We start from the raw sequence: 26112 nt of genomic DNA on the forward strand, positions 1-26112 counted from the left end.
CTGCGGTATTAGGCAACGCAGCACAACCTCCTAGGGCTGCATTTCTTATCTTTCCGAAACGGTGCGGCCAAACGCCACAAAGGACGAAAGGCGACGTGGTTGCGGCGAACAGGAAGGTGGACGACGTGTTTGTGGTGAACGAGGCTGGTGTCCGCGAGGCGATGGTGAGCGATTTTACCACGTGTTCCTAGCAGAGTTGTCAGCGCTGTTAGACTCGGCGGTGGGCGAAACGTAGCGGGCATTCGCATCAAAGCGGCTTAGGTTGGTCGGCGTGCGAGGTGTTGAGGACCACGAGTTGCGACCGTATCGGGCGACATGACCAAAGCGGCGACAGGTGAAACATTGCCTGGTTGTTCACAGTTCTCCACTAAGTCGAGTTGCGATAACGCGGAGAGAAGCGTCGGGATGGAGCGAAAATAGTAGAAGGGCGCTCGTTAGCTCTGGGATTGGCGACAGCGCATACAGAATGTAAACCAATGTTTTCAAGTTCCTGGCGAACGATGGCTTGTACGAGAGGAACGGAAAAAGTGGTAGCATCAGGGCTGCGCGAACAGAAAGCTGCGGGTGGCATCACATCAATTTCACGTCAAACTATTCGCACCACGTCGTCTGATGGTGATACATGCTGCTTTGCGTGTTGATCTTCACAGGTCGACGTGGCCGCAGTTATGGGAAGTCTGGCGAACGGGTGCAAGACGCGTCGGCTTTTGGCCTGCTCGAATTGTCGGCACTCTTTAATGATAGCATCAACTTTAGAGCAGAAATGCGAAAACACCCGTGTACTTAGATTTAGGTGCACGTTAAAGAACCACAGGTGGTCGAAATTTCCGGAGTCCTCCACTACGGCGTGCCTCATAATCAGAAAGTGGTTCTGGCATAATTTTTTTTAACTGTAGAGCAGAGCAGCTTTTGGACATGAGCATATTAGAGGCGTCGTCAGCAATGCCCTTAAGCACGTGTTCGACCTTCTCAGATTCTTTCATGTCGTGATCGGCCTTACGAGAAAGTGGCAGCACGTTCTGGATGTACAAGACGCAGGACACCATGGGGGATGGGGCACGGGAGGCCAGTTCCTGCTTTGAGGGCAATTTTACGGCCGGGTGGTTTGCGAAACAACTCTGTCAACTTCTGTTTGCATTGGTCCCAGGTGGTTAGCTCCTCCGCGTGGTTTTCGTACCGCACATTTGCCGTGCCTCTTAGGCAGAACAACAGGTTAGCTAGCATTAGTGTTGGGTGCCATCTGTTGATTCCACCCACGCTTTCGTACATAGCCACCACCTCTTCGACGTTCGCGCCGTCGGTCCCGCAGAAAGTTCCAGGATCCTTGGGTTGCACCAGTACAACGGACGGTGACAGCGACGTAGCTGGCGGCGGTGACGTTGGAGGCGGCAACGACGTTGATCCCGCGTGCTCACCGGCATTCATGGTGCGGACGGTGATGGGACGTGCACTGCGCAGCTCCGTTCCCAGCCGGGGTACCAGCACCTCCCACCAATATGTTACGGGGATGGTACGAGTATAGAAAGACTATATTTACAATATATATACAGGCTTAGTCAGAGTAGTTAATATGGCTGACCACCAACAACACGCAGCAGCAAGCGTCTCCGATCTTCTTCGTCCTCTCTCTTCTTTCATCCTTCCATAACAATATATCCGATGTTAAACATAGAATGGCATTCGCAAACGTAAGCGCTGGCACCATTACTCCTTTCCAAATTCCACTCACCGCTTCATACTTATTGTGGTCCCGTAATGGTCTATGTTTCATTAGTGCAGCGTTCGACTTCCCCTTCATTTTCAGTTCCTCCTGGTGAGTGTATGAATAAGTCTTTCCTTCGCTTATGTATACGCCGAAGTATAATATGGCTTGACTATGTGTGTGAGTTACTTTTGAATCGAAATCATGTAATTACTAGTGTCTACATTAAAGAAAATCATTCCCGATTTCTCTGCGCTAAAATTGAGGCCTTGAATTATCGAGGCCCTGCTTGAGGCCCTGCTTCCAGCTTTGACCCCCCGCTACCCCTTGGGTGCCCTGGAGATCCTGCGCCGCCTGCTTTATTTAACCTCAGGTCCTCCCCTGAGGCCTCCGTTTACCGCTTACATGTGCCCTCCGGGAGCAGTGCTTGTAAAGAATGCAATCTATCGTCGCGACGAAAAAAGCGACCCGTGACTTATACAACAACAGTCAGAATCTTGCCCTTTCGCACACAGGGATCACCAAATGGGCCGGCCGTCCGGGTGCACTGCCTCAACGCGCGGGCAGACAGCGGCGGAGCGAAAACTAACTCGACCGCGCTCTGTAATTCCGGCATGTCTAGGGGACAAATGCTACAACACGCGCTCAGAAACCTCCTCCGTAGTGCCTAGGGCCCGAGTCAAGCAAAAGCACCCAGATGTTCTCTCTTGCGCCCGCTCTTACTCGCGCCTGCGGACAAACTGCTGGCGATCCCTCAAATGAACGTCTCGTCCATCAGTGCCGCATCAATGTGGCTTCATGGTCTATGCGTCTGAGCAGGCGCGATTACACCAAGCTATAAGCCCAAGCACGCCGAGCCCATACCGATAAACGTCATACACACTAATGCGAATAGCTTACTGTCTCCTACTGTTTTTATGGATGACAAGAGGTCAGTGGTCGGTCGTAAGTGCTGTTGATGTGCAAGGAAGACATTCGTTCGTTCTTTTTCTCTCTCGCCAACTATATTTCACTTGCTCTCTCTCGTTCTTTCGTTCGTTCGCTCGTTCGGACTATTCGCCTGTACTAGCATTTATCGACGGTGGTTTCTGCACAGTGTTTTTGTATACATCGTGCTTACAGCAGAATTCACCGCAATACTTTCTGCAGAGCACCGTTCCTAGTGACAGCTGTGCCGATGTATTCCTTCGGCGCCATCGAAAGTGATGTTCGCTCTTTAACTCGATACATTTATGTATGCGTAATACAGAAAAAAACCTTATATATACACTGCATAAATATGCTTACAAAATGGAACAGGACAAAAATTAACATGCCGTTGGTAAAATAAATCTCATTGTGCAAGAAACTGAAAAGAAAGCGTGCAAAATATAATTAGGTCGCGCACTGCGCTGAGTGTGTAGCTGCTCTTTGCATTTCGCTGCGTATCCTTCAGTAGCTACGTGTGATGGCAAGTGGTTCCATTCGGAGATAGTGCGTGGTATAAGTGAAATTGCAAAACTATGAGAGTGACATATCGGATCATTTCACATTTGTACCGGTGGTCATGGCAAGAAAATTGCTGCAGGGGACTGGAAGAAATCTTCAGAAACAATTGAATGATAATAAAGTTTATGAGAAAGTGCAAATTGTTGAAATAGCGGATGCGCTGTCAGAATCATCACTAACACCCGAATACTCTACTGTCTGCCAGCGCTCCTCCGAAGTGCCGTAGATGTGGAGCCGTTGTCCGCGTTACAAAGAGAGGCTTCACTGTTACTGCAATCGCGCACCATTTCTTCGTGGCCTCTCGCGGTGTCAACTTCATTAGCAATCGTTCGTATCTGCTCACGCGAGCTCCACACCACAAAAGGCTTCTTTTTCCTAGCCGAACTCATGCTACTGCAAGGCGAATACACCAGCAATTGACACTACGAGTGCCGCTTGACAAATGGAGAATTCTTCCGCCAAGAACGGCACCATCCAAAGCCCAGCACACCAACTGAACAGATGCGGCCAGTCGTAAAAACGTTCTCGAAACGTTTTCACCCCTGTTATTAAGCTACCCTGCTTGCGACTTTTTTAATGTGTTGAGTTTAGTAAAAAATCAGTTTGAGACGGTGAATCCCTAAATGCGACGTTTTGAAGACTTTGTGTGCTACCTGAGAACATTGCAGAGTCGATGCCTTATGACTTTTTACTTTTATAAGAGCTTTCGTCCAGTTATAAAACCCATGTTCCAAAAACATCAAGCCAGTGTCCTTATCCCTGGAAGTATATGGGGAAAAAATGTTCACCTCACAAGCAGCGCGACATGTCTCACAAAACACGTTGTCCACTGACGTGTCATACGGAAGCCATTTGTACGCATGTTTCCAACGCGCTTAGTAATGTCGTCCCTATTGTGCTTCAATGTTAGGGACTGGCTCCCCACCAAGAATTCGTGCGCATGCCTAGGCGGTGGTTACAGTGGCAGATCTCCAGACTGTGCCGCTAAGGCAAGCCTCGGTAACTTCAGAAGCGGACGTCGAAGGTCCCATGCCGGGTGGATTGCGTGTCCTTTCATAATCCTCTCTGGGATGTCTGCTCTTCTTGGTGAGATTGTTGTGCATTATTTTTCAGGGTTTCCTCAAATACAATACCCAGAAGGTAAGACCACCAAAGAATGGAGCACCAAAAGCGTGTCCCGGGTCTAATAGAAAAAACGGAGCGCCAATCCATCTGTGAAAGTGGAATGCCAGCGAAGCTGGCGTTGTGCTCCAAAATTTACCCCCTTTCAATGGTGTGCACTTGGTTAGGCAGCAAGGCGTAACGAGTGCACGAAAAAAAATCGCAATTGACGGGGCCGCAGTCCAAAGCAGCACACGAAACAAAACACTTTTGTGTGTAATTTGCTATTGAGCATACCTATTTGTTAATGACCTTAATGACACTTGGAAGGACTCGAGCTTTATGCTAGCAGACAAACATGGGGCTGTTGGTTTCACTCTCCTAGATACCCATGTATTAACAGCAGACGGGAATTACACAACATGTACAACTTTACTGTGAACTACTTAATTATGAAAAAAATGAAAGTCGGCGTAATGGTAGAGTTCTCTTAGTGACCGACTGTTGTTTATGTTTTGGAATATTTATGATAAAACGAGGGTAACAGCCGTCTTTCTCCAGAGCACCCGCGATAAACATTGCTTTGCCGCAAGACGCATTTGTTCACTACTGCGGACGTTAGCCAGCTTAGATAGCCTCTACGAGAGCACAGATGCGGCTCATTCATATGGTGGCTAGAGGCAAGCAGCATCGCTATAAAACCATAAAAATGCGTTCCAATCGTTTGTTCTTGCTAGCAATGTTGCAGTGTGTGCATGCAAAGAACAAATAGGTCGAGTAAAGTTCGAGGTTATTTCTTCACTTCGGTGCCTACCTCGAAGGGACAGCAATTTGGAAGTGTCGCAGACAGACTTGCATACGATGGACGGACGACACGTGGAGAAACAGAACTTGATTTATATAACACGTGAATATAAATGTAGAGTAACACACACACAGAAGTGACAAAACCTTTGCATTGAGCTACAACTCTTGACTAAACACTTGTTGGTCAGCTACTAAAGCTGACACAACACTTAGCACTTGAGTTCAAGCTCACATTTCGCGCTTTCCTATAAGCCAGGGTTGTCAACATCACTGATTAAAGCCTGACTTAAAAACCAAATCAGAATCTGCAGCACGCCGAGCATGATTTTCATAGGCGCATGTACCGACGGGGACAGGGGCCAAGGCCGGGGCCACTTGCCCCCTCCTCCCACTCATCAAAGTGGGCGGGGGCGAAATATTTCATTTGACTCCCCCCCCCCCTCCCCTTTGAAAGCGGTCACTGGTACTTTCGGCTGCACGCTGGAAGGTTCATTAAAACTATAGGGCAGCTAAATTTTGTTTTCTAACAGAGTCGCCACTTAAGTAACGCTTTTTCCTACGACGAATATCACTGCTTGGACAATGACTGTTGTATTTTGTGCTCTCCCGGGAACCCCTTTAGCGGACGACGCGCGCGATTCGCCGTACGCGCTCGCGTTGCGGATAACGCCTGGCGCTGGGCAGCTGGAGCCTTAAAGAGACTATCAGCTGGCGCAAATTGTATCGTGCCCAATTTTTTGAAACCGCTATATCCGTATTCTAAACACAAACAGCTTGCTACATTGAACGTGGGGGATAGAGGGTGCTCCGGATAAAGCATCAAATCAGCCGCGCCCAACGACTGGTGTGCCTTAGGGCCTGAAATCGTTGGATTATCAAATGCTGGAACTATTCAATTTCTGTCCGTTGCAGTCTCAGTATCTTATCACCATCACAAATCTAACCAAACTTCGAACAGGTATAACTGCCGGATTTCATTGTGTAATCATGCTTTATCGTAGATATGCTCGCGAAAATGACCTTGGTCGAACTCGCAAAGCCATTTCAATACGAACGGAACACTGACTAGAATTTTGTTCTAAAGACATGTGTATTTTCCGACTGACGATTTCAATTTCAGGCTGTTTCCAAATAAGAGCTACAATATTAATTGTTTCCCGGCAGGAGCAAAGACAGCCGATGTTTCATATTTGGAAAAAATGAGGGCTACTTTTTCTTGATGTGTGCCGAAAATTTGCAGTGTGTAGGTTGCTTATGTATTCAGAAAGCACTAACTGAGTGTTCTCTCTATCACAACATCTATCAATTTTTATGCGTTACCATTTGGTTCTTTTACCCAGATATGCTCGCTAATATATGCGGGGTGCGGTGATTAAGTTCATTTGACGTATAAAACGATGTTGCGAGTGACGAGCGATATATGTTTATTTTGTGCGGGTTCATTACAGCGTTTGTAGAAAGCTACTCATTGAAGCGTTCCAGGGTGTCATACTGCCGCTAACCTAGATGTTTCCTAGACTTTTATGTAGGCCTTATTGAGCAACAAAAAGCTATATCGGGAAGCTCGGGAGGTTTTCATGTTATTCTACAATTTTGTCATTGGCTCTTTTTATCTGATTATATTATTTGAGAAGTTGAATAATTAAGACGAATTACGTAAATAGGAGGAATACGAACATTTCTTGAACGCCTCCAAGCGATGGCAAGCAACCTTACCTTGGTTCTGTCCACCTACGTGGCATTTGCGTATTTCTAATTCTTGGTGCGTGATAGTTGGGACGGCCAGTAAATCCAGTCACAATAAATCTCAGTAGTCATACTTGGTCACAAGTCATTCTCATATACCCCAATAAAACCCCATATATACCTATGAAGTTCATCGTGTCACGCGTTACTGAGAGACCGACTGGCACATTTCCGAGGGAGGCAGCCCTAGAATGCTCACGCATTAAAAGACAGTCTCGTGTGCTCCATAGAGTGGCCAAGAGGATGTTCATATTGGCATGCGTGTATAGAGCCCTGTAGTCATTTTAACGGTGTCTTAACTTACGCGTCGAAACTAATGAACCTTCTTCACAACTTCGTTCTAACAGAACGTTCTGCGGCATTCGCAGGAGCGTCACAGCTTCGGATGAGACCGACGTTTTCCTCGCGTGGAACCCAATCACGCACATGTCCGGCTTCTTGTTCACAATGCTTGGCGCCTGCATTGGCTCCACCTGTGTCATCGTCTCGCCCGCGCTAACATACAACCAATTTATCGACGTCTGCAACAAGTACCAGGTTTGCGCGCATGTATCGACACAATCTTAACGAATTTGCACCGCAGAAGGGTGCGCATTTGGGCTCGATGATTCATGATTACGAGCAATAAAAAACAGCGCTAAACAACAGCGCTGTCGTCTGCGTCCCTTCACTCGTCCTGTCGTTTAGCGCTGTTTTTATTGTTCACAATTGGGACCACATATCTGGTCACTTGAGCACCGCTACGTCCACATGGCCTGAAATTTAAGTTTCGTTTTCAGCAATCTCTGTGGCATTTGTCGCGCATGAGTTTTGCATTTCGGGTCCGAATTTTATTCGGCATATAGAGTCATGGCCGTAGATCTACCTGATAGGGCACCATATACGCAACATATTATCGCATCCGAAGGAGCGCTACCGGCATCGATTCTAGGCACCAGCTTAATTATTCATTCAGTTTCCTTTATTGGTTGGTATACGGGAAACAAAAAAGCAGGGCAAGAGCGCTGCCTTGTAAAGAAAACAATAATGGATCGAAGCTTTTGACGTGTTATTTTCATGCAGATAAATGGTAAAACTAATCACTCAGGAGTGTCGTAAGAATAGAACCCTCACTTATGCAGGAGAACAAAATCACGGCAGAGCGGATGTAACGATGACTATCAACAATAACGCAATTAGCTTAGCATTTAAAAATTGTAGCGACACACCGTAGTGGTCATAGTGTTCATTGTGAGACATCTGTTGCTTAGACTACATGCAACGTACACTGTCTGCGGCATCGCCCCACTTTGGTATGGCGTTCGCTTGCCAAAATCGCCCATGGGCGTGACGGCACAACGATGCCGCAGTGACGACGATGGAATGGCGAAGGCGAAATGAAAACGAGGAACGACGAAATCTCGATGACAATGGTATGTTGACCATGAGATGACGATTGTGATATAACAATCGTATAACGACAATAGCATGACACCGACGGCGTGAAGAAAATCATATGATGACTAGTGTATCACGATGGCGTGGCAACAATCGCAGGACAGCCGGATGACGGACGTGGAATTACGACGATGGCTCGATCGCGACAGCATGACATCGGTGTGAGAACGAATGCATGACACCGACTGACTGACGACTACGCAACAACGACAACCCAATGGACTGTGAATGTCCAACGGATATCCAGAGGACAAGTAGTGGACATTCGGATTAACTGCAGATATCAGCGCGCATCCACCGGTTGTACTAAGAATGTTCGTAGGAGCTTCAGGCGCAACCAAAAGGGCCGTCCAGCAAATGTCTTGTAGACGTCAAACCCGTATATTCAGATGTCCCAGGGATGTATGCAACAAGGTATTCGCTCTTTCAGGATCCCCACAGGTCGTCCTTAGAATGTATGTTTTGTAACTACGGCACGTGCGAAGGGTGTCAATTTTTTATTTCATTGCCTATGTACCAGCACCTGTTCTTCTGCCTCTGAAATCAATGCCATAACGTCAGTGCTGTTGCAACATTCGCATGCATGTTTTTCCTTTACTGCAATATAAGTGCTGCAAGACACAAACATTTACGACAGTAACTTTAAAGGACACCTGCCTTCTTCTTATTTCTTTCCCTCTCTCTTCTATTATACTGGTACGCAGATAGGAACCGACAATTTTGCAGCTATCTTTCTTGCTAATTAAGGCAATAACAGAAAAATATAACAGTTAACACGCAAGTTTCCAGACGTCAGGCTGCAAGCTAGAGACATAATGCAAAAAAGGGTAAGGCGTGCAGACGCGGACGCAAGAGAAAAGAAGTGGACGACAAGAACGCCCGTGCTTATGTTGTCCTGGCTCAGAGATTATGGATTCTTACCAAGTAGCCGAGCTTTCTGTCGTTTTAAGCTGGAGACAACAGCACTTATAAACACGTGCAGGCAATCTGCTTGACATAAACATTATTCAGTAGAGTAGGCCTTGGCTTCTGCACAGGATGCGTGACATGCACGAAAAGGCAGACAAACTGGGGTCCTCTAAAGGCTGGTCCCCAGACAATGCTGTATGGCCACCTTCAACGAGCTGTTTGTTTTTTGGCGATGCATCTGTCATTCTCTATCTGAAACATCAGTTATACTGATGCAATCTTGAGCGTTATCAATTTCAAGAAAAAGTGCTATAAATGAATCATGCAACCATGCGCGTGGAACGTACTAAAGCAAACGAGAAAAACATTTTTTACAGCTTACAGACACACTTCAACAGAAATTAGGAAAACCTCATCTCACAATAACTTAAGCCCAGCCCTACAAAATATACACTAGTTGAATAGAACTAAATGAATGATGAAATGACAGGTGCGCAAACCTAATTTCTCCTGCTTTGTGCGAAATTTTCATCCATGATTTCCACGGCTTCGCAAGATATCAATTATAACAGCTTGACACTATTCATACTATTGCACGAGGTTTTTGCGCCATTCCGTGTGTACGAAAACATGACAATGACTTTCGTTTGCAGGTTTGCAGGTGCACGACTTTAGCAAATAGATGACCGCCGCATTCACGCAAAGGCGAACAACCTGCTCACTTCTATACTCGAGACGCACGCCAAGCGCGCTATCCGCATGTACGGCAACATCTCCATAATTTCAACACAATTTTATCTGTCAAACCACTTTAAGCACGACATGGACTCGTCGGCCTTCGGACTTCGGTGAAGAGGTTCGTCAGTCACGGATGTAATGACGATTCTGTTGGGACGGCGAGCTGTCACCGCGAGCTTCTGATTATCCGAGAACAAATATATACGACATGCAAAATTAATTACGATCGCTTCACGTAACGTTCACTCTCCTGGTTCAATTTTGCCAAAGACACGAACGGCTACCAAAGCACGGGGGCACTAGATAAATGGCTGAGGCAACCGACAACCCATTAATTCGCCAGAGTCCAGTCCGGCCTAATTGACAGTCGTCCTCTGCATTGTATGGATGTAGTTCCACAGTGCGGAGGGCCGTCGGGGCCAGTACCCATCCCCATAGGATAATACACGTAAACACTGGCTAACATAGTTTTGATGCTCATTGAAGAAATAAGCTTCTGGTATTATCCTAATCGACAAAGTGCCAGCTGTATCAGCACCAATACATTTTTGTGCCACGAGTTACCTGTTCTAGCATGGGCAGTGAGCTTTGTTTGCATAGTGTGAAATCCCTACGGACCATTGAGAAGAAGGAAACGCTACAAATCGTGTATCATCATTTGATTGCTTTGGTGAAGCAGAAAAAAGTGTAACGACAGCCGTAGAATATCCACTGGATAAAACTCTTCTGTCCGTGTCTGGCTCTTCCTTGCGGCGCTTCGGGCCGTTAAGCCTCATGCGTATGTCCCGCGTCCGGCCACCCCGTTGAAGCTGCTTCAAACTGGCGACGAGGTAAACCGTTCTTCTGCGTACTACTTGCCTCTACCATTCTATTCCTGCTTCCGGCATGCACGACGTCCCAACTACGTCTGCTTCTCCCTCGACCTGAACTCCCCCTACTTGTTCAAGGTGCCCAGCATGGCGTTCGCACCGTCCGTGCCGCCTTCCCTTGCATTACCGTGGCTCACGTGGAAACGTGCTTTTTGCATGTTGCTCCAGGCGACCGGATGTGAGGCACTACAAGACGAGAGGAAGAAGGCCATATTACTCAGCAACATAGGCTTCGAGGGGCAGCGTCTCTACTGCGACCTGGCGTCACAAACGGACTGACAACTACAACTTTCGAACACATTCTTCGCCACTTCGACCAACCTTATGAAGAAAGCACCACTCCCCTTGTGCATCGTATAATCTTCAGGGACAGGAAGCAACAACCCGGGGAAACTTTTCAAGAGTTCGTGACTGCGTTACAAAGGCTAGCGCCTGCATGTGCGTTCGGCGCTTGGCACGACCAGTCCCTCCGCGACCAAATGTTGCAAGGCGTCGCATCGGCAAGCATACGAGAAAGGTTACCCTACGAACGATCGTCCCTCACGCTCAAGAAAGATGAGGAAATCGGACGAAGTGTGGAGCAAGTGGACGACGAACTTCAAGTCTTGAACAGCTCGTCTGTCCAGTGCGTCTCGACGCAACGCCAAAATGGCCTCGACAGCCATCTTCTTCCCCGCCCGTGCGCGCAAGGTGGCAGTCCCCGCTGCCTTTCTCCCTCGACATGGTGGGTTCACGATGGCGCTCAACAGCATGGCGGTAAGTCGCGACCTGGGGAGGCCGGCAAACATGGCTCCCGATCCGAACTCCGTGAAGCCAGTCTAGACATCGCAGTCCATTGCTACCGATGTGGTTAACCTCATCACATCGCATTCGATCCAGACTGTCTGGCCAAGCACGTTACCTGCCGTGCGTGCGGAAAAGTTAGACATTACGCTTCAGTTTGCCGTTCCAGGAACCGAACGCATCGACGGTCACCTGCTCCAACGCAGCTAGTTTCCGCTACCGCCGATACAGAATCGGCCACTACACTCGTCTGTGCTTGCAATTCAAGTACCGCATTCCCGTGAGGCAATAATTTACGCCGAAGTCTTCATTGCGAATACTACCCTCAAGTTCCTCGTGGATAGAGGAGCTACGGTGTCGCTGATGAACAGCTCCCTGTATGAAGAACATTTCAAGGTTTTTCCTTAGCTACTTCGAGTTTTCGACTCAACAATTATTCGCAGCAAGAAATTTTGCATTCAGGCCATTTATCCATGCTCCTCAAGTACCTCAATAAGGCTGCAGTAGTGACATTTGACGTGACGAACCAAGATATTTCTGTTCTGGTCTTAGACGCCATGCAAGCTTTGGGCATTGACATTCAAGGGTCTTCACTCACATGTCAACAAATGTCGCGAGCTCCAGCTGACCCAAGCGTTGAGCTTTCGTCTCTAACTCGCAACGCTCCATCGGAGTTCGCCCATCTGTTCGCAGGACAATTGCCACTTGTCCACGACGTTCGTCTTCGAGCTTCAGTGCAACCAGTCTCACCGAAACTGCGTCTTCTACCACTTGTTCTCCGTGAGCAAGTGTCCGCCGAATTGCAACGGCTGGAATCAGCTGATATCATCGAACGAGTCTCAGCGTCCGAGTGGATTTCTCCTCTCGTCGTAGTTTCGAAGAAAGACGATTCCATTCGGCTTTGCGTCGACCTTAGAGATTCCATCCTCATGGCCAGTTTGTAGTAGCTTCGACGGCGCGGCCAGATACGGGATTTACGCATGAGACCTAACGGCCGGTGCGCGAAGCGCCGCAAGGAGCCGGACTGCTTGAGTCTGGGACCAGACAAAGAATGACTAATCCAGCGAGGGGAAACCCGGCAGGTATGCTTACAGCGTTTGACACTGACTGGCGCCCTGACGTAACGATACGATACCAAAACAGGATATTACACTCGTCTCAACCTTGTTTGTCCACTGAGCATCCTATATCGAGCTTGAATGTTCAAATGGTATTAGTATGTCCAGCGGATATTCGTGAATGTTCGATGTGGGACGGCCGCATTTGGACCTTATCCGGATGTCCGTCGGATATAAGTGGACCTTTGGGAATGGCATGACAACAGCGGCATAATAACCGTTGATCGGGGACAGCATGATTACGATAAAATACTGAAGAATTAATGACCTCGCTGGACCGACGAAGGCTATCGGACGTTTCTTAAGTGACGACGATCGTACGAAGAAAATTGTATGACGATGACTGGGGGAGGACGATGGCATGACGAGATGACGAAGCTAGAATCATGGTTATGATGACGGAACGACCACGATAGTTTGACGACCACAACCTAACGAGTGCATGACAACTGTACGACGACAATGACGTGGCGACGACTGTATCACAAAGGCTGTATGGCGATGATGGTGTGATGACGTTGGCATCACGGCACTCAAACGACGAAGCTGGAATGACGAAGATCCAACGACCATGACAGCATCACGGCTGTGAGCCCATACGTAATGTCCAAAGCTATTAGACAAGCAGGGTCACTCAGTCGGCGTTGTAAACTTAACAATGGCATGACGAGGCTCAGATGACGAAGCTGGAATGACGACTTGGAAGAGAAAGTAAATCAAGGTAGGATTGAAATAATGGGCAATAATGAAACAGACATAGTTGACAGAGACTATTCAAGCTCGTGACGTTGCCTGCGGACGGAGTCTTCTTATCGAGCTCCAGCAGATGCTTGAAGCAATGGCAAGTCGGAAGTGGTACAACGGTTAGTTTACAATCTTGTTCTCGCAGCACAGCATCCTCATGCTCAAACCAGTTGAGCACGGACTACGCAGTGACCCAGGTTGGCGGCAAAAATGGTGAGATAGATAGATAGATAGATAGATAGATAGATAGATAGATAGATAGATAGATAGATAGATAGATAGATAGATAGATCCTGCGAAATTCGTGGAGTAAATTAAGAATGATAATCACATTTAAAGTTGGGTAGGCTGTATTGGGACGCAGCCGCAACGGGGTACGTGAGACGTGTCGCGAGTACTGTTGAGGATGTATAAACGCTAGGGCACAGAAATGACGCAACTAAATTCACAAGTGGCATTTATTCATGTATTACAATGCTTACACGCTTAGCTTAAAGTACAGCTACAGGGGGCCTGCGGTCTAATCTTGCGATCGTGCCCGCATCCTATTCGTAGTGGGCCCGCCATAATAAAGGAACCATCAAATTTCTTCAAAAATTACACACTTGTGGGACAAATAGCTCATGACGAACACTAATCTTAGATCAAATAATTCTACTTACTCAGTGAGCTCTCCTAGACGTGATCCCTCGCGCTCGGGTTTAAAAGCGTAATGCCGAACCATTTCTCTCTCAACGACGAGTTACAGCTGGTTACATTTAGCTCAATTACGCCGTACGTTGCGCAACAAAGTAGTAATCCATTATCGTGACCCAAGCATAATGGCGTGATGACCTTTCCCTCTACATAACGATACCAAGACAAAGCGCGGGTGAAGTACGGCTGCAAAGATGTCAAATAATTATTTACTATGTTTCGCTACATCCGTCTTTAGGAAGCGACTGCCAATGCTGACCGAATCAAAAGTCGTTTGACGTCGATATCGCAAAAGCAAACGAAGCAGAAAATTCGTTATTCAAGAACTTGAAGGCGCAATATTAATCTCTTTTTTTTTTGGAAATAACAGTCACAAACCAGCAATAGAACAGAAAATTCGCCTAAACAGGAAAGGCGAACGAAAGCGAAGGACAAATTTAACTTACATTGATCTTTTTGTAGACTAATTACACGTTGGTCACTATCGAGTCGCATTAAAAACAGCGCAAGACTAACCCGGGATTAAGTATGTAATGTAAGAGATCTTTATTTTATTGCGAATAACATCCATCGTATTTTCATACAAGTTCCTTTTGCGGCTATCTAACCAAAACTATGGGCAGGTCTCGAAGATTCTGTGGCCAAAAATGTGCTTAACCTTGCTCACGGCGCTCTCCCATAGTAAAAAAGAAATCCTCTTAAATTTAGCCACTGTTGGGTTGAATCTGCGCCACACGGGCTCCTCAGGCACAACAGCTCGACACTCGCGCTGTGCTACGAGCGGGCAGGGAGGGACTCGTTCCCTGTTCCCACACAACGCCGCTTCGTGCATGCCGGAAGTCGGGCTGGGTGCGGGGCTCGACAGTGTTCAACGAGAAACGCGGAGCCCGCCTGCAGTACGCGGCGCACCGGCGCACTCTCGGACGCCTGGCAATGGACTTCAGGCGAACACGCGGCACCGCCACATGGCGGCGCGTGTCCAGAGGGCTGAACATTATCAACAAAGGCAAAGGTAATAAGGACAAGGCGAGCTGTTACGCGTCAGGCACAGCAACCTCTGATATATAGAATGGTAATGGAAGCCACGTAATTAGAGCTGTCGATGTGGCTGGAGAAAATTGATACAGTGGGTGAACAATAAAATGTGTTCAGACCACGGACACGCTCAGAGGATAACATCATTGTACTAACCCAGTGCTTAATAATAGCTCAGAAGAGACCTTCATGAATAACGTTTCTAGATATTTTGGAATCTTGCGACAACTTAGACAGGGAATCGCTGTGGTATATTCTCAAGCATGAGGATATAAACGACCATTTCGTGGAGCTCTTGAAGGAGATATATAGCTACAGCAAGTGCAAATGGCACGGGACGGCAGGAAATGCTACGAACTAGAAGACATTCACCGTGGAATTAAACAAGGATGTTCTCTGGCTCCATTGTTGCTTAAGCTTTCTGCTAATAGCATTGAAAGTACAAAACAATGAATTAGGTTTTGATTTATCTTACACCCGTAATTGGCAAAGGTTAGACAGAAGGTTCTTGAGCATATGTAAGCAGACAACATAGTGCAGAAGGACAATACGGCGACGAATCTAGACTTTATGTTTAGCCTAGATAAATTGGGAAGCGTTATCTTTAGTGGAAACGCAAGTAATGACGCGATATCATTTCAACAGAGAAATATAAATATCTTACTGTATACGTAAGCGAAGAAAGGGCCAACTCAAGATCCAACAAAGCAATCTAAAAATAAAGGAAAGCGGAATGCAGCAACAATGAAATATATAGAACTTTGGGCTACAGTAAATATGAGTCGGTGCGATGAACTTGAAGAACTATATGGGCGTCAGCGCTAACGCAGATACAATTCTATGATCAAAAGCAGAAATCTTGTCGGAGTTGGAAGTAACGCAAAGGTTGGGACAACTTGCCAGTTGGAGTCGCCAGTGGGAGTCCAGGGTAAAACCACAAACGAGGCAGTGCAGGGGGACAGGGGTCGAGCCGGTCTGAAGGCGAGTAAACCGCGGAGCAAAATTAGTTCTCAACTCGGAAACATGGATTTCGGGAACTCAGTAGACTGAAAACACTCAGGAACTTGCGTGACTCAAATGCGCAAATATTTGCGCCTGAGAATCGTAGACACGGAGTGGACGAAGAAGACAAGAACGTTGGCAAACAACTACATAATAATTGAAAGTGGAAACAGAGAACCATGAGTCGTAATAAAGAAAGGGAATCATAACATAAGTTGAATGCAAAGGATGGAAACAAAGAATACCACGAAGATTAAAAAAAATTGTCAGTAAGAAATTGTACGGAAAATTGGTATCGTACAAAAGAGCTTGCTATTTGAGGCCGGAGCTGGGTGCCTGAAGACGAACACCTAATGGAGAAAATATGCGCCACGGAATGAGGCGGGTGCATGTAAGCTGCACCAAATGCTCGAAAACTACTCTGTGCGTCCAGAGGGAAAGCCACGATATTCAAACAACGATACCCGTAGGTTACGTTCACCTTTCTGAAGCATTGAGAATCAAAGAAGATGGGAGGATTAACTAGTCAGCAGTCGAAATAACTAAGAGAGGTTTCTAATATGGGCGGAAAAAAAGGCATGGAATGATTGGTAGAGTGTGAGTCGCTGCAAGGCCATGAAACAGCGCGATATAAAAATAGAAGTTTTGATGGTGAATATAATATCAAGTTCAGAATGCTAGACGACAGTAGATGTCGTAAAACTTGAATAGATCAATTCTGCTAGGCGACGATTTAACGCCGTCCCTTTACAAAAGAGTTGCCAATCAACATCGCCATTTTCGAAAGCGCGAAAGAGGAGCCCTGCTTCTGTACACGCCTCATGCGTGATGCTGTTCAGCTGTTGGCACACTCGCATTGTTAGTCACTGCATATGATTTCTGACGGAATCATTGTTTTAGCAGGTACATTTATTTCATGAAAAACGCCAAGATATCCTTGAAGCTAAGTCTTCTGCAGTCTATATATTGTCTTACGTAGTCATTCTGAGGTCTTCGTAGCAGTATTAACAATTGGAAACCATATTTAGCTATGCAGAAGGGAAGCCGGCATCGATAATTGTAGCTTTAGAACAAACTAATCCTAAATTCTGAACGTAAATTACCTTGGAAGACCAAATTTTTTTAATACAGAGAGTGTTGTAATGCTCTAAATTATTCATTCTGATCACAATAAACACTGTAACAATTCGGCAGTATGCTCCGAGCCTGATCTGTTAGAATTTATATGCAAAACAGAATTTCTTTTCGTTTTAAAATACATGTCAAGCCTTTCCGGTTGTTGTCCGCCACATCAAATACGCATAATTCATGGCTAATACGAATTATCCATTGTATATTACCAAGTTTGGAAAAAAATAGCCATTTTGATTCGATACGTCTGTTACAAGTCGCAATCGACGTGATGAACCCTTCTAAAGTGCTGATGTGAAGCCAGCGTCGAGTACTTTAACATTGTCAACTACCTGAATTTTTGCTGCCATAATCTTACCAGCCTGGTCAGTGGCTTTACAGATGCCCCTACTGAGAAACAACAATGCTTTTTGTTAGCTTTCTTAAATTGATATTGAATGTCCGGTATACACAGTTTTTGGAAAATCGCGCCATCTACTGCAAAAAGTTGGTTGCAAGAAGGCGTAGAAATGTAGATGCGCGTGCCACCTGCATTTTGACACGTGTAGTTTTTTACCCTTCTCTCGGGCACTGCATTTCACCCACTTACAAATGAAAGTTATCGCTCAGCGCAAGACGCGCTTGCGTGATTGGAACTTACTGAAATGTTATCGATGATTCATGCACTGTGTGTTGTTACCGAAGTTTGTGTAATCCGACTTCATGTGCGACGCGAATTGCATAGTACTTTCTGGAAGACACGTGGGCCCCAGCGATTGCTTAAAATCATCGGTGGCTCATCTGTAAAAGCGGGTGCGCATAACCAGCCGATCAGATTTCTACGATCGGCGACTGTGTTCGCCGATACCATGGTGCTTTAAGTGTAGTTTGCTTTTGTGGGCACAGGTTCGCCCAATGAGAAAAGTAGCTAAGCTATTCACAGTTTTGATGCTATGTTGTTCGTAGTCACTGCTACGCGACAATATGTACAATAACTACGAGAAGAAATGTGAACTGTCATATATATATATATATATATATATATATATATATATATATGAAAGCATTACGCTCTTGCGATACACAGCAAATATCTGAAGCATGCTTTTTAACTCATATGAACTGCTTACAACGTGAAAGATGAAAGGTAACATGTAAATATTTACGTATGCTCTCTTATGCCACAGTCGCTTAATTTATGGAAAAGTATGTTATGACTCGTAAAATCAAATGTCTTGTAAAGCCTGTTTTGTAAGAACTGCGTTTTTTGAGGTCTAAATTTGATCAAATGTATTCTTCTTAGTCCAAGAGTGCTAACTTTTTGAACAAGTTTTCGCAGTTTATACTCCGTAGTGGTTTTTATGTTGTGTCGATTACACACGCTGAAGAGGCTCTTAAATATAACTTGATCAAGACATTCAGTTAGCGAAAGATGAATAGCTACTCGGGGATAATATATAACGATACGTTAGTCTCCTTTGAGTCTGTTATAGCGCTATCAATCGTGCTACTCATTAGGGGCGTGCCGCTGTAAAATAAAAATTTTACTGAAAGCGCGCTTATATGTTAACATGTTTACAAGTATGTATGTATGTTCAGAGAGAGGCTGTGTGTTCGGTCCTCGCCGGCACCAAGGTGTGTTTTATTGCGATAGCAATTATATGGACACTCCAAGCGCATTTCTGCCGTCGCCGTGAGGTTCCGTAGTCCAAGGGCGATAACCTCGTCGCCGCGCGCCATACGCTGTTTGTGCGAACGAGAGCTTGTGAGGGTGAGTGAGGTGTGAGGTGAGTGGTGAAATGGAGGGTGAGGGTGAGCCGGCGAACGCGGCTCTATAACACATGCGCGAGCTAGGAAGGTGGGGCGGAAACGCGCCCTCTCCTGTCACGCGCGAGACACGAGGGTGAGGCGACGGAGTGGGACGTTCTGCTCCGGCGGCTGCTGCTTACGGCGCGGCCGTGCGGGCGCCGTATCTTGAAAGCAATCAGCGATGCGGCCAAAGTGCGCGCCTGCGCCAGCCTCATTTTCAAAGGGATGTGCGATGCTTGCAGAGCGCGCCTAATGCCGGTAGCTTTGTGTGCGCTGTGCTGTCAACCTTTCGTTCGCATTGAAGCGAGAGATGCACCAAGGTCAACATGCTCGCTGTTGCATTTTGACAGCGAGTTTCAGCACTCATCGAGCGAGATGTGTTCATGTTTACCCGTGAGCGCGTGACGCCATGGTTGTTGAGTTGAAACATGTTGGCGTGCTACTTGGTATGAGTCCATGATAAAATGTGTAAGCGCGACAGAATGGGGACGTAGAAAGAAACATACACACAAAGACAGCGATGTCTCTGTATGTACGTTTCTTACTAGGTCCTTGTTTTGTCGCGCTTACATATTTTTTTCTTTGTTTATTTAGTTAGTAAGCGAACGTTTACAAGTTTACACGACCGATAAATCTACTATCCTCATGTGGTATAGCTATCTACTAATTTGTTATTGCAATCGGTGCTTCGCCTTTCGGGCGATACGGCGACTTGTTTCATTTACTTTTAATGCCAGTCATCTTACAATTTTACCATTTCAATTCAAAAATATAAATTTCTTCAATGTTTTCCGTGGTTTCATTTTTTGTGTACGTCATATGGTTGCGGCTCATGAAAATGAGGCCCTACAAATCCCCTTCCTGTTATATAGGTATATACATATATGCATATATAAACGCATGCCTGCCTTTCATAGAAATGCCCATGAAGTCCGGTCAAAAGTCTTCAGGTTTATAAAGAAATGTCCCTGCCACTCAAGCACGACGTTCGTACGAGCTTCGCATACTGGATCATCGCAGGTGTCGGCGTTGTTCAGCTTCCCGAGTAGACTGCAGAATCTCGTCAACGAGATGCTTCGCACGAACACCCAGCTGGGGCAGATGCGCAAGTTGTCTATCGGCGGCAGCCAGGTGACCGAGACGCTGGCCCGCAGGGCACTTCAAGTTTTTCCCAAGCTGCACAACTTACGCAACTTCTACGGCATGACCGAAAGCTGTGGTCTCATCGCAGCGCCCGGTCAGGACGAGATTAACTTCGAGGACCTGGGAATTCCCTCACCGAATGTTGAGATCAAGGTATGGCGGCCAACATGCATAAAGTTATACTCGTGAAGTGGTACAGAGAGAGAGGGATAGCGTTCTATATCTTAGTGGTTTAATCACAAGCAGACCAACGCTCCAATGAGAAATAAAGATTGCTCTGTGTCCCGTGCATTGAGGCTATATGAAAGATCTCTTGGTAGTCAAAATGAATCCGGAGTCTCCACTATGGCGTCTCTCATAATCAAATCATGGATTTGGCACATAAAACCCACAATTCAATTCAAAGACCGCCCTGAAACTGAACGAGGTAAGTAGACAGCGCATGAATTCTACTATTGGTTATTCGGATTCAAGGGAAATAATTCATGAGTAATGCAAGCTAATAGCTTCGTTAGCTTATTTAGTTGGTATGGATCTTCATTACATTGCTAAGTGCTGTTCAGGAGCGTATTCTGCACGCAGCCTCCCTCTTCGATAAGCGAAATGCGAATAAAGGTATACATATTCTTACAAGCGTGAAAGTTTTGCATGATTTGGGTATGTGCCAGCAGCAGTAGTGGGACGCGGAGTAAGAGATGAAAAAAAGAAGACGTTCGCCTAGCGATAACGGAACCTCGGCTGGCGCTCAGGACCGGCGGATTGCGTCCCAATACACCCTCTATACACAGCGAGCAGCCCGTAACAGAGTCTTGGAGGTGCTGGGTACACGACGTCGCCGTACTACATAGTCGCAACCGCATGAACTTCGCCGGAGTCACCGTCTAGCCGGTCTGTCGCCGACAACGGTCATCATGCTACACAACGGAGGACTAGACCCGGAGCCAGTTGCGACCGCGCAAAGGTCAATGCCAGCTGCTGCTGCACACTATCACATGGGACCAGGCTCGTTCCCTGAAGAAGACGTGCACGAGTGGCTTATGCACTACAATCGGGTAGCCGATATAACCACTGGAACTCGGTCACGAAGCGTGACAACGTCGTCTTATTTTTGAGAGGAACAGCACTGATGTTGTTCAAGAATCACGAAGAGTGCTTAACAACATGGGAACTCTTCGCTGAGGAAATAAGAAAATTTTTTGCCGACTCTGATGCCAAAAAGAAACGTGCGGAGAAAAAACTGGCCTAAAGAGCTCAATCTTCGACAGAGACATGCACCACTTCTATAGAAGTACTCAAGTTGTGCAAGATCATAAAACTGCGGATGTCTGAGGTAGACCGAGTTGGACATCTTCTGAAAGGCATCGCATAAGACGTCTACAATTTTCTGATAGGTAGAGAAGACCTCATGTCCGTCTCGGATGTCTTGCCTCACTGCCGTACATTGGAGACGTTTATGACACGTCCTATTGCGCCCAGATTTGGACGTCTGGCAAACATGACTACTGTCGCCAGCGTCGATACGAGTCCGTCCACTGACTTTGCCTCTACTATTCGGGAAATAGTACGCGAAGAATTGCGGTGACAGAGCGAACTAGGGTGCAACACCGTTCAACCGCCGGCTACGTATCCAGTGTATCACTCAACGCCTGCAGCACCCTGCACCACTTTGCCACCGTCTGTGTGTGTTACAGACGACGTGACCACATCCGGGGCAGGCTGCATCCAAAGCCGCCATGTCGCTAAACGGAACGCTTCTCGCTTACTGCAGGTTTTTCTTGGCTTCACTGCTTCTGGAGGCGCGCGGCCACTTGTTGCGTCTTGTGACTAGAGCCAGCTGATCAACAAAGGCTCTTCGTCTTCGACGCTGTCGTCATCCGGCGACGCAACTGTACTGGCCTCTCCTTTCAAGTATTACAGTGTGACGTCATCGCTTGGCCCCACTATAAAAGAAGATGGGCGTGATTTCGTCTTCTGCGGGCACGGCGGATCCAAAGCCGCCATGTCGCTAAACGGAACGCTTCTCTGCTTACAGCAGGTTAGTCCCCGTTCTAGTTCAGTACGTAGCATTTGTTGAGGCTTAGTAGTTCTGCCGTGCCCACGGTGTTGTTTTGTAATAGCGTATAAGCTGTTTTTCATGGCGCGATTTTCATTCCGCGACACAGCGAATTCCGTCGCTCAGCGACCGCCGCGGCGTCCCGGGCTCTCCGCGACTGGATTCCAACAAGTTGATCGCGCCGTCGCTGAGTCGCAGTGATCGGGGCGATGTGGGAGGGGCAATGTGTCTGACGAAACAAAGCACCATCAAAATAGACGCTTTCCTGATTTACCGCGCGGTGGCAGCTCTGTGGCGCAATGTCGCGCGCCAGTTTTAGCTATGTTGTAATAGGACGTACCGACCAGCGTTTGCGGCTCAGACGCGCCACAAACATTTTTCTTTTCTTCCGCTTACACAATTCGTTTAAAAGGACAAGTTGCAAGCTATCCAGGTCGGGAGATAGACACCGCTTCAACATAAGGCACGTACCCACTTGACTGCCACAGTCGTCAAGTTCTTCATCGCTACAAATTGCGCCCGCTGCTTATACATACACACTCAATAGTAGCTTGTTCTTCTGCAAAAGCAAATACTCATCCAGGAAAAAAAGTTGTGGCTTCCATAGTAACAACGAAACTAGAGTGTACCAAACGGATCCACCCCACCGACGCCGCACAAGCCGCACGCTCATATTTGCGGCGTTGTGCAGCGCTTCATTTAACGTATCTTCAAGCTGTCGAAAAGTCTCAACGGTTTTAAACGTTAGAAATTTGTGTACTTATTCTGTTATCAAATATTAATAGCAAAAGCGGAATGTTTGACTAGTTTCGATGTTCTTTTTATTTAATGAGGCAGGCATGGGCACTTCGTGAGCAGGGGGCAACCTTGCGCATCGCTGCGATGGAAATCGCGCTACCGCAAACTCATGTGAAAGCTGTCAACGAAAATCGCTCTGCGACGTGCGCGACAGAACGACTTTTTTCGCCCCAGTCGCGCCATGTGAAACAGCCTTATGTCTGCTTTGTCGTTTGCAAACTACTAATTTGCGGCGATGTCAAGGAAAACCCAGGACCTACCCAGAAGGAACTGTACGAGTAACTACTTCAAGTTCAGACAGAAATTTGTAAGGAACTATTAGAAATAAGAACCGATTTTGCTGAACTGAAAGAACAGATGCACGACTTTAGGCGTACTGTGGAAAATATGGTGTCTGAGCGCTTAGTGCCGCATGAAAATGCTGATCAATTGCAAGCCGCAGTGAAATCGTTTGAACAGGTGATGTCTTTTTAAACTAAAAAGCGAACACACCTCGAAGACCATAGCAGGCGCTCTAATTTAATTATTCATGGTATACCTAAGACCTCCATAGATTCAGAAGAGGAATTAAAAATCAAGGTTGTGAAAGGTATTTTCCACGACAAACTTGTGGTTAAGTGCGAATCTGTTGGGCGTATCCGTAGACTTGGTGAGCGGGGGGGAAAAGAGGCATGTAATAGTACACCCGCAAGACTTCAAAGAAAGAAAGAAATACTAATAAAACGCAAGCAAACTGAAGGGCGCAAATATCATTATTAGGAATGGTTATTCTAAATCAACGGTAAAAAAACGCAGTCTGCTCTGGAGCATCGCAGAGGCCGAGATAGAATAAGGCATAGGAATCAACCTGATACACGACAAACTAAACATCGATAAGGATATGTATTTTTGGAATGAAGTGCAAAACAGGCGGGTGAAAATGACAAGCTACAAGAACATCACCTTTCAGCCGTCAAAAATTTGACGTAATGTGCATGCGCACGATAGCAACTTCGTCTCTTTAATTTGAACACCCGTAGTATTAGAAATACAACGGGGCCCCTTGAAATTTTGCTGCGGCAGTACGATCCTCACATTACGGTAATAACTGAGACGTAGCTACATGAAAAAGTGATTGACGACGACATTTTCCCGCCTTCGTATACGGTTTTTCGTAAGGCCAGGGGGAGGTGGTGTGGCCGTTCTGACCCAACAGAAATTTGACGCTGTATTGCTGAAGGACGTACCTGAACTTGAATGTATCTGCATTAAGGTAACCTTGTGGGGCCACTCATTTAATTTATACGCATTATATAGACCGCCTGACTCAACTTCCGAATAAATTAAAGGTAGATATGTGTAAATACCAGGACAACAAAGTTCTTTTGATTGGCGATATTAATCTGCCTGGAGTAGACTGCAAACGTTTTGAGACCTTTTCAACCAATACCAATCGTGCAAATCGTGTGTCTAACATAATGCTCACACATAATTTGATACAATTAGCTCATGAACCAAGGCATTATCAAGGTGCATCTAAATATCTTTTAGATTTGGTGTTTATTCCTCATGATTTCGGTACATCCACCGTTAATTGGTCAAGGGCTCTCTGATCCCTGCCTTGCCTCAGTTTATATTCCCCTGGTGCCGCTTTTGCGAACTAGGAATCCGTCCTTTCATTATGTGAAAGACTATACACGTGCCTTTGATGCACGCGTTATCGACCACATAGAAACTTATCTAAGATATTTTGTTGGTGCAGATGTTGGCAGTTTGTGGGACCAATTTAAACGCTTATGCTTCTACTGCATTGAAACCTTTATACGATTTAAACGTAAGAACGTGCATAAACATACACCACGGATGACGAGAAGCATCATTCACCTCAAGCGTAAAGCAAAACGATTAAGGAAAAAGCATACTGATCACAAACTTATATCCGGCACTTTAACCTTGCAGATGCGGTGCTTACCACGAAAGATTACTACTTCAATACGTCACTCCCAAACTCATAAAATATGACCCAAAGAAGTTTGGAACTATATCAGTGAAAAAAAGAAACCCATAGCACAGGTTCTTGTCTAAGGTTCATTGGTATCTGAGCAGACCGCCATTGCTCAACACTTCAATGACTATTTCCATAGTGTATTTTCTGCCGCTAGTGATTCTCTACCCACCAGAAACATCGACCATGTTGTAAATGTGAACTTCATTTCTCATCCTGGCGTCGTTGCTTTGTTGCTTGACTCTAAGACTAAAACTTCTTGCGGTCCCGACAATATACCGAACATATTGCTTCGTCGCTTTGCCGAGTTTGTTGCTAAATACTTAGTTAAAATTTTTCGTGTCTCTCTGTTATCAGTGGCATCGCCAGATGACTGGAAGTCAGCCCGAGTTGTGCATATATTCAAGAAAGGCGACCGTCTATTACTACAAAATTATCGCCCGATCTCCTCAACATTTTCGTGTTGTAAACTTACCGAACGCATAATAGCTCACAAATTACACGAATTCTTAGAAGGAAACTCAGTTTTATCAAATCATCAAAAGGGATTTCAAAAAGCATTTTCTACTACAACACAATTGCTTGCTATAGTTCATACCTTTGCTGCTTGTCTAGATACGAACAAATTGATGTAATATTCCTAGATTACAGCAAAGCTTTCGATACAGTTCCACACGATAAGCTAATTTCTAAGCTTCCGATGCTTGGCATACCAGAATTATTCGTTTCCTGGATTTCAGCGTATCTGAATAACCGCAACCGCAGGTGGGAGAACAACTCTCTTGCTGCTTTCCGGTAACTTCTGGCGTTCCGCAGGGGAGCGAACCCTCTACTTTTTTGCTATATATTAATGATATTGTCAATGTCGTTAACACCCCAGTTCAGGTTCGTCTATTCGCTGATCATTGTGTTTTGTTTAGAGAAGCTACCTGCATTACTGACCAATGTGACCTTAATTCTAACTTAGGCAATGTTTTGAAATGGTGTGAACAATGGGGAATGCTTCTTGGTGCAACTAAGTGTGTTTATCTTCTCATAAC

The 26112-nt window shown here is 46.1% G+C and overlaps 1 protein-coding gene across 1 annotated transcript in view; it reads left to right on the forward strand.

Moving 5' to 3' along the window:
- The window catches only part of LOC142584563 (uncharacterized), a 175689-nt gene that overhangs the window by 6591 nt on the left and 142986 nt on the right, over positions 1-26112 (forward strand). The window contains exon 2 of the mRNA XM_075694664.1: positions 20115-20390. Coding sequence (XP_075550779.1) covers positions 20115-20390 — 276 coding nt within the window. The remainder of the gene's footprint in view (positions 1-20114; positions 20391-26112) is intronic.

The sequence above is a fragment of the Dermacentor variabilis genome, chromosome 6, assembly GCF_050947875.1.
Source record: "Dermacentor variabilis isolate Ectoservices chromosome 6, ASM5094787v1, whole genome shotgun sequence".
Lineage (NCBI taxonomy): Eukaryota > Metazoa > Arthropoda > Arachnida > Ixodida > Ixodidae > Dermacentor > Dermacentor variabilis.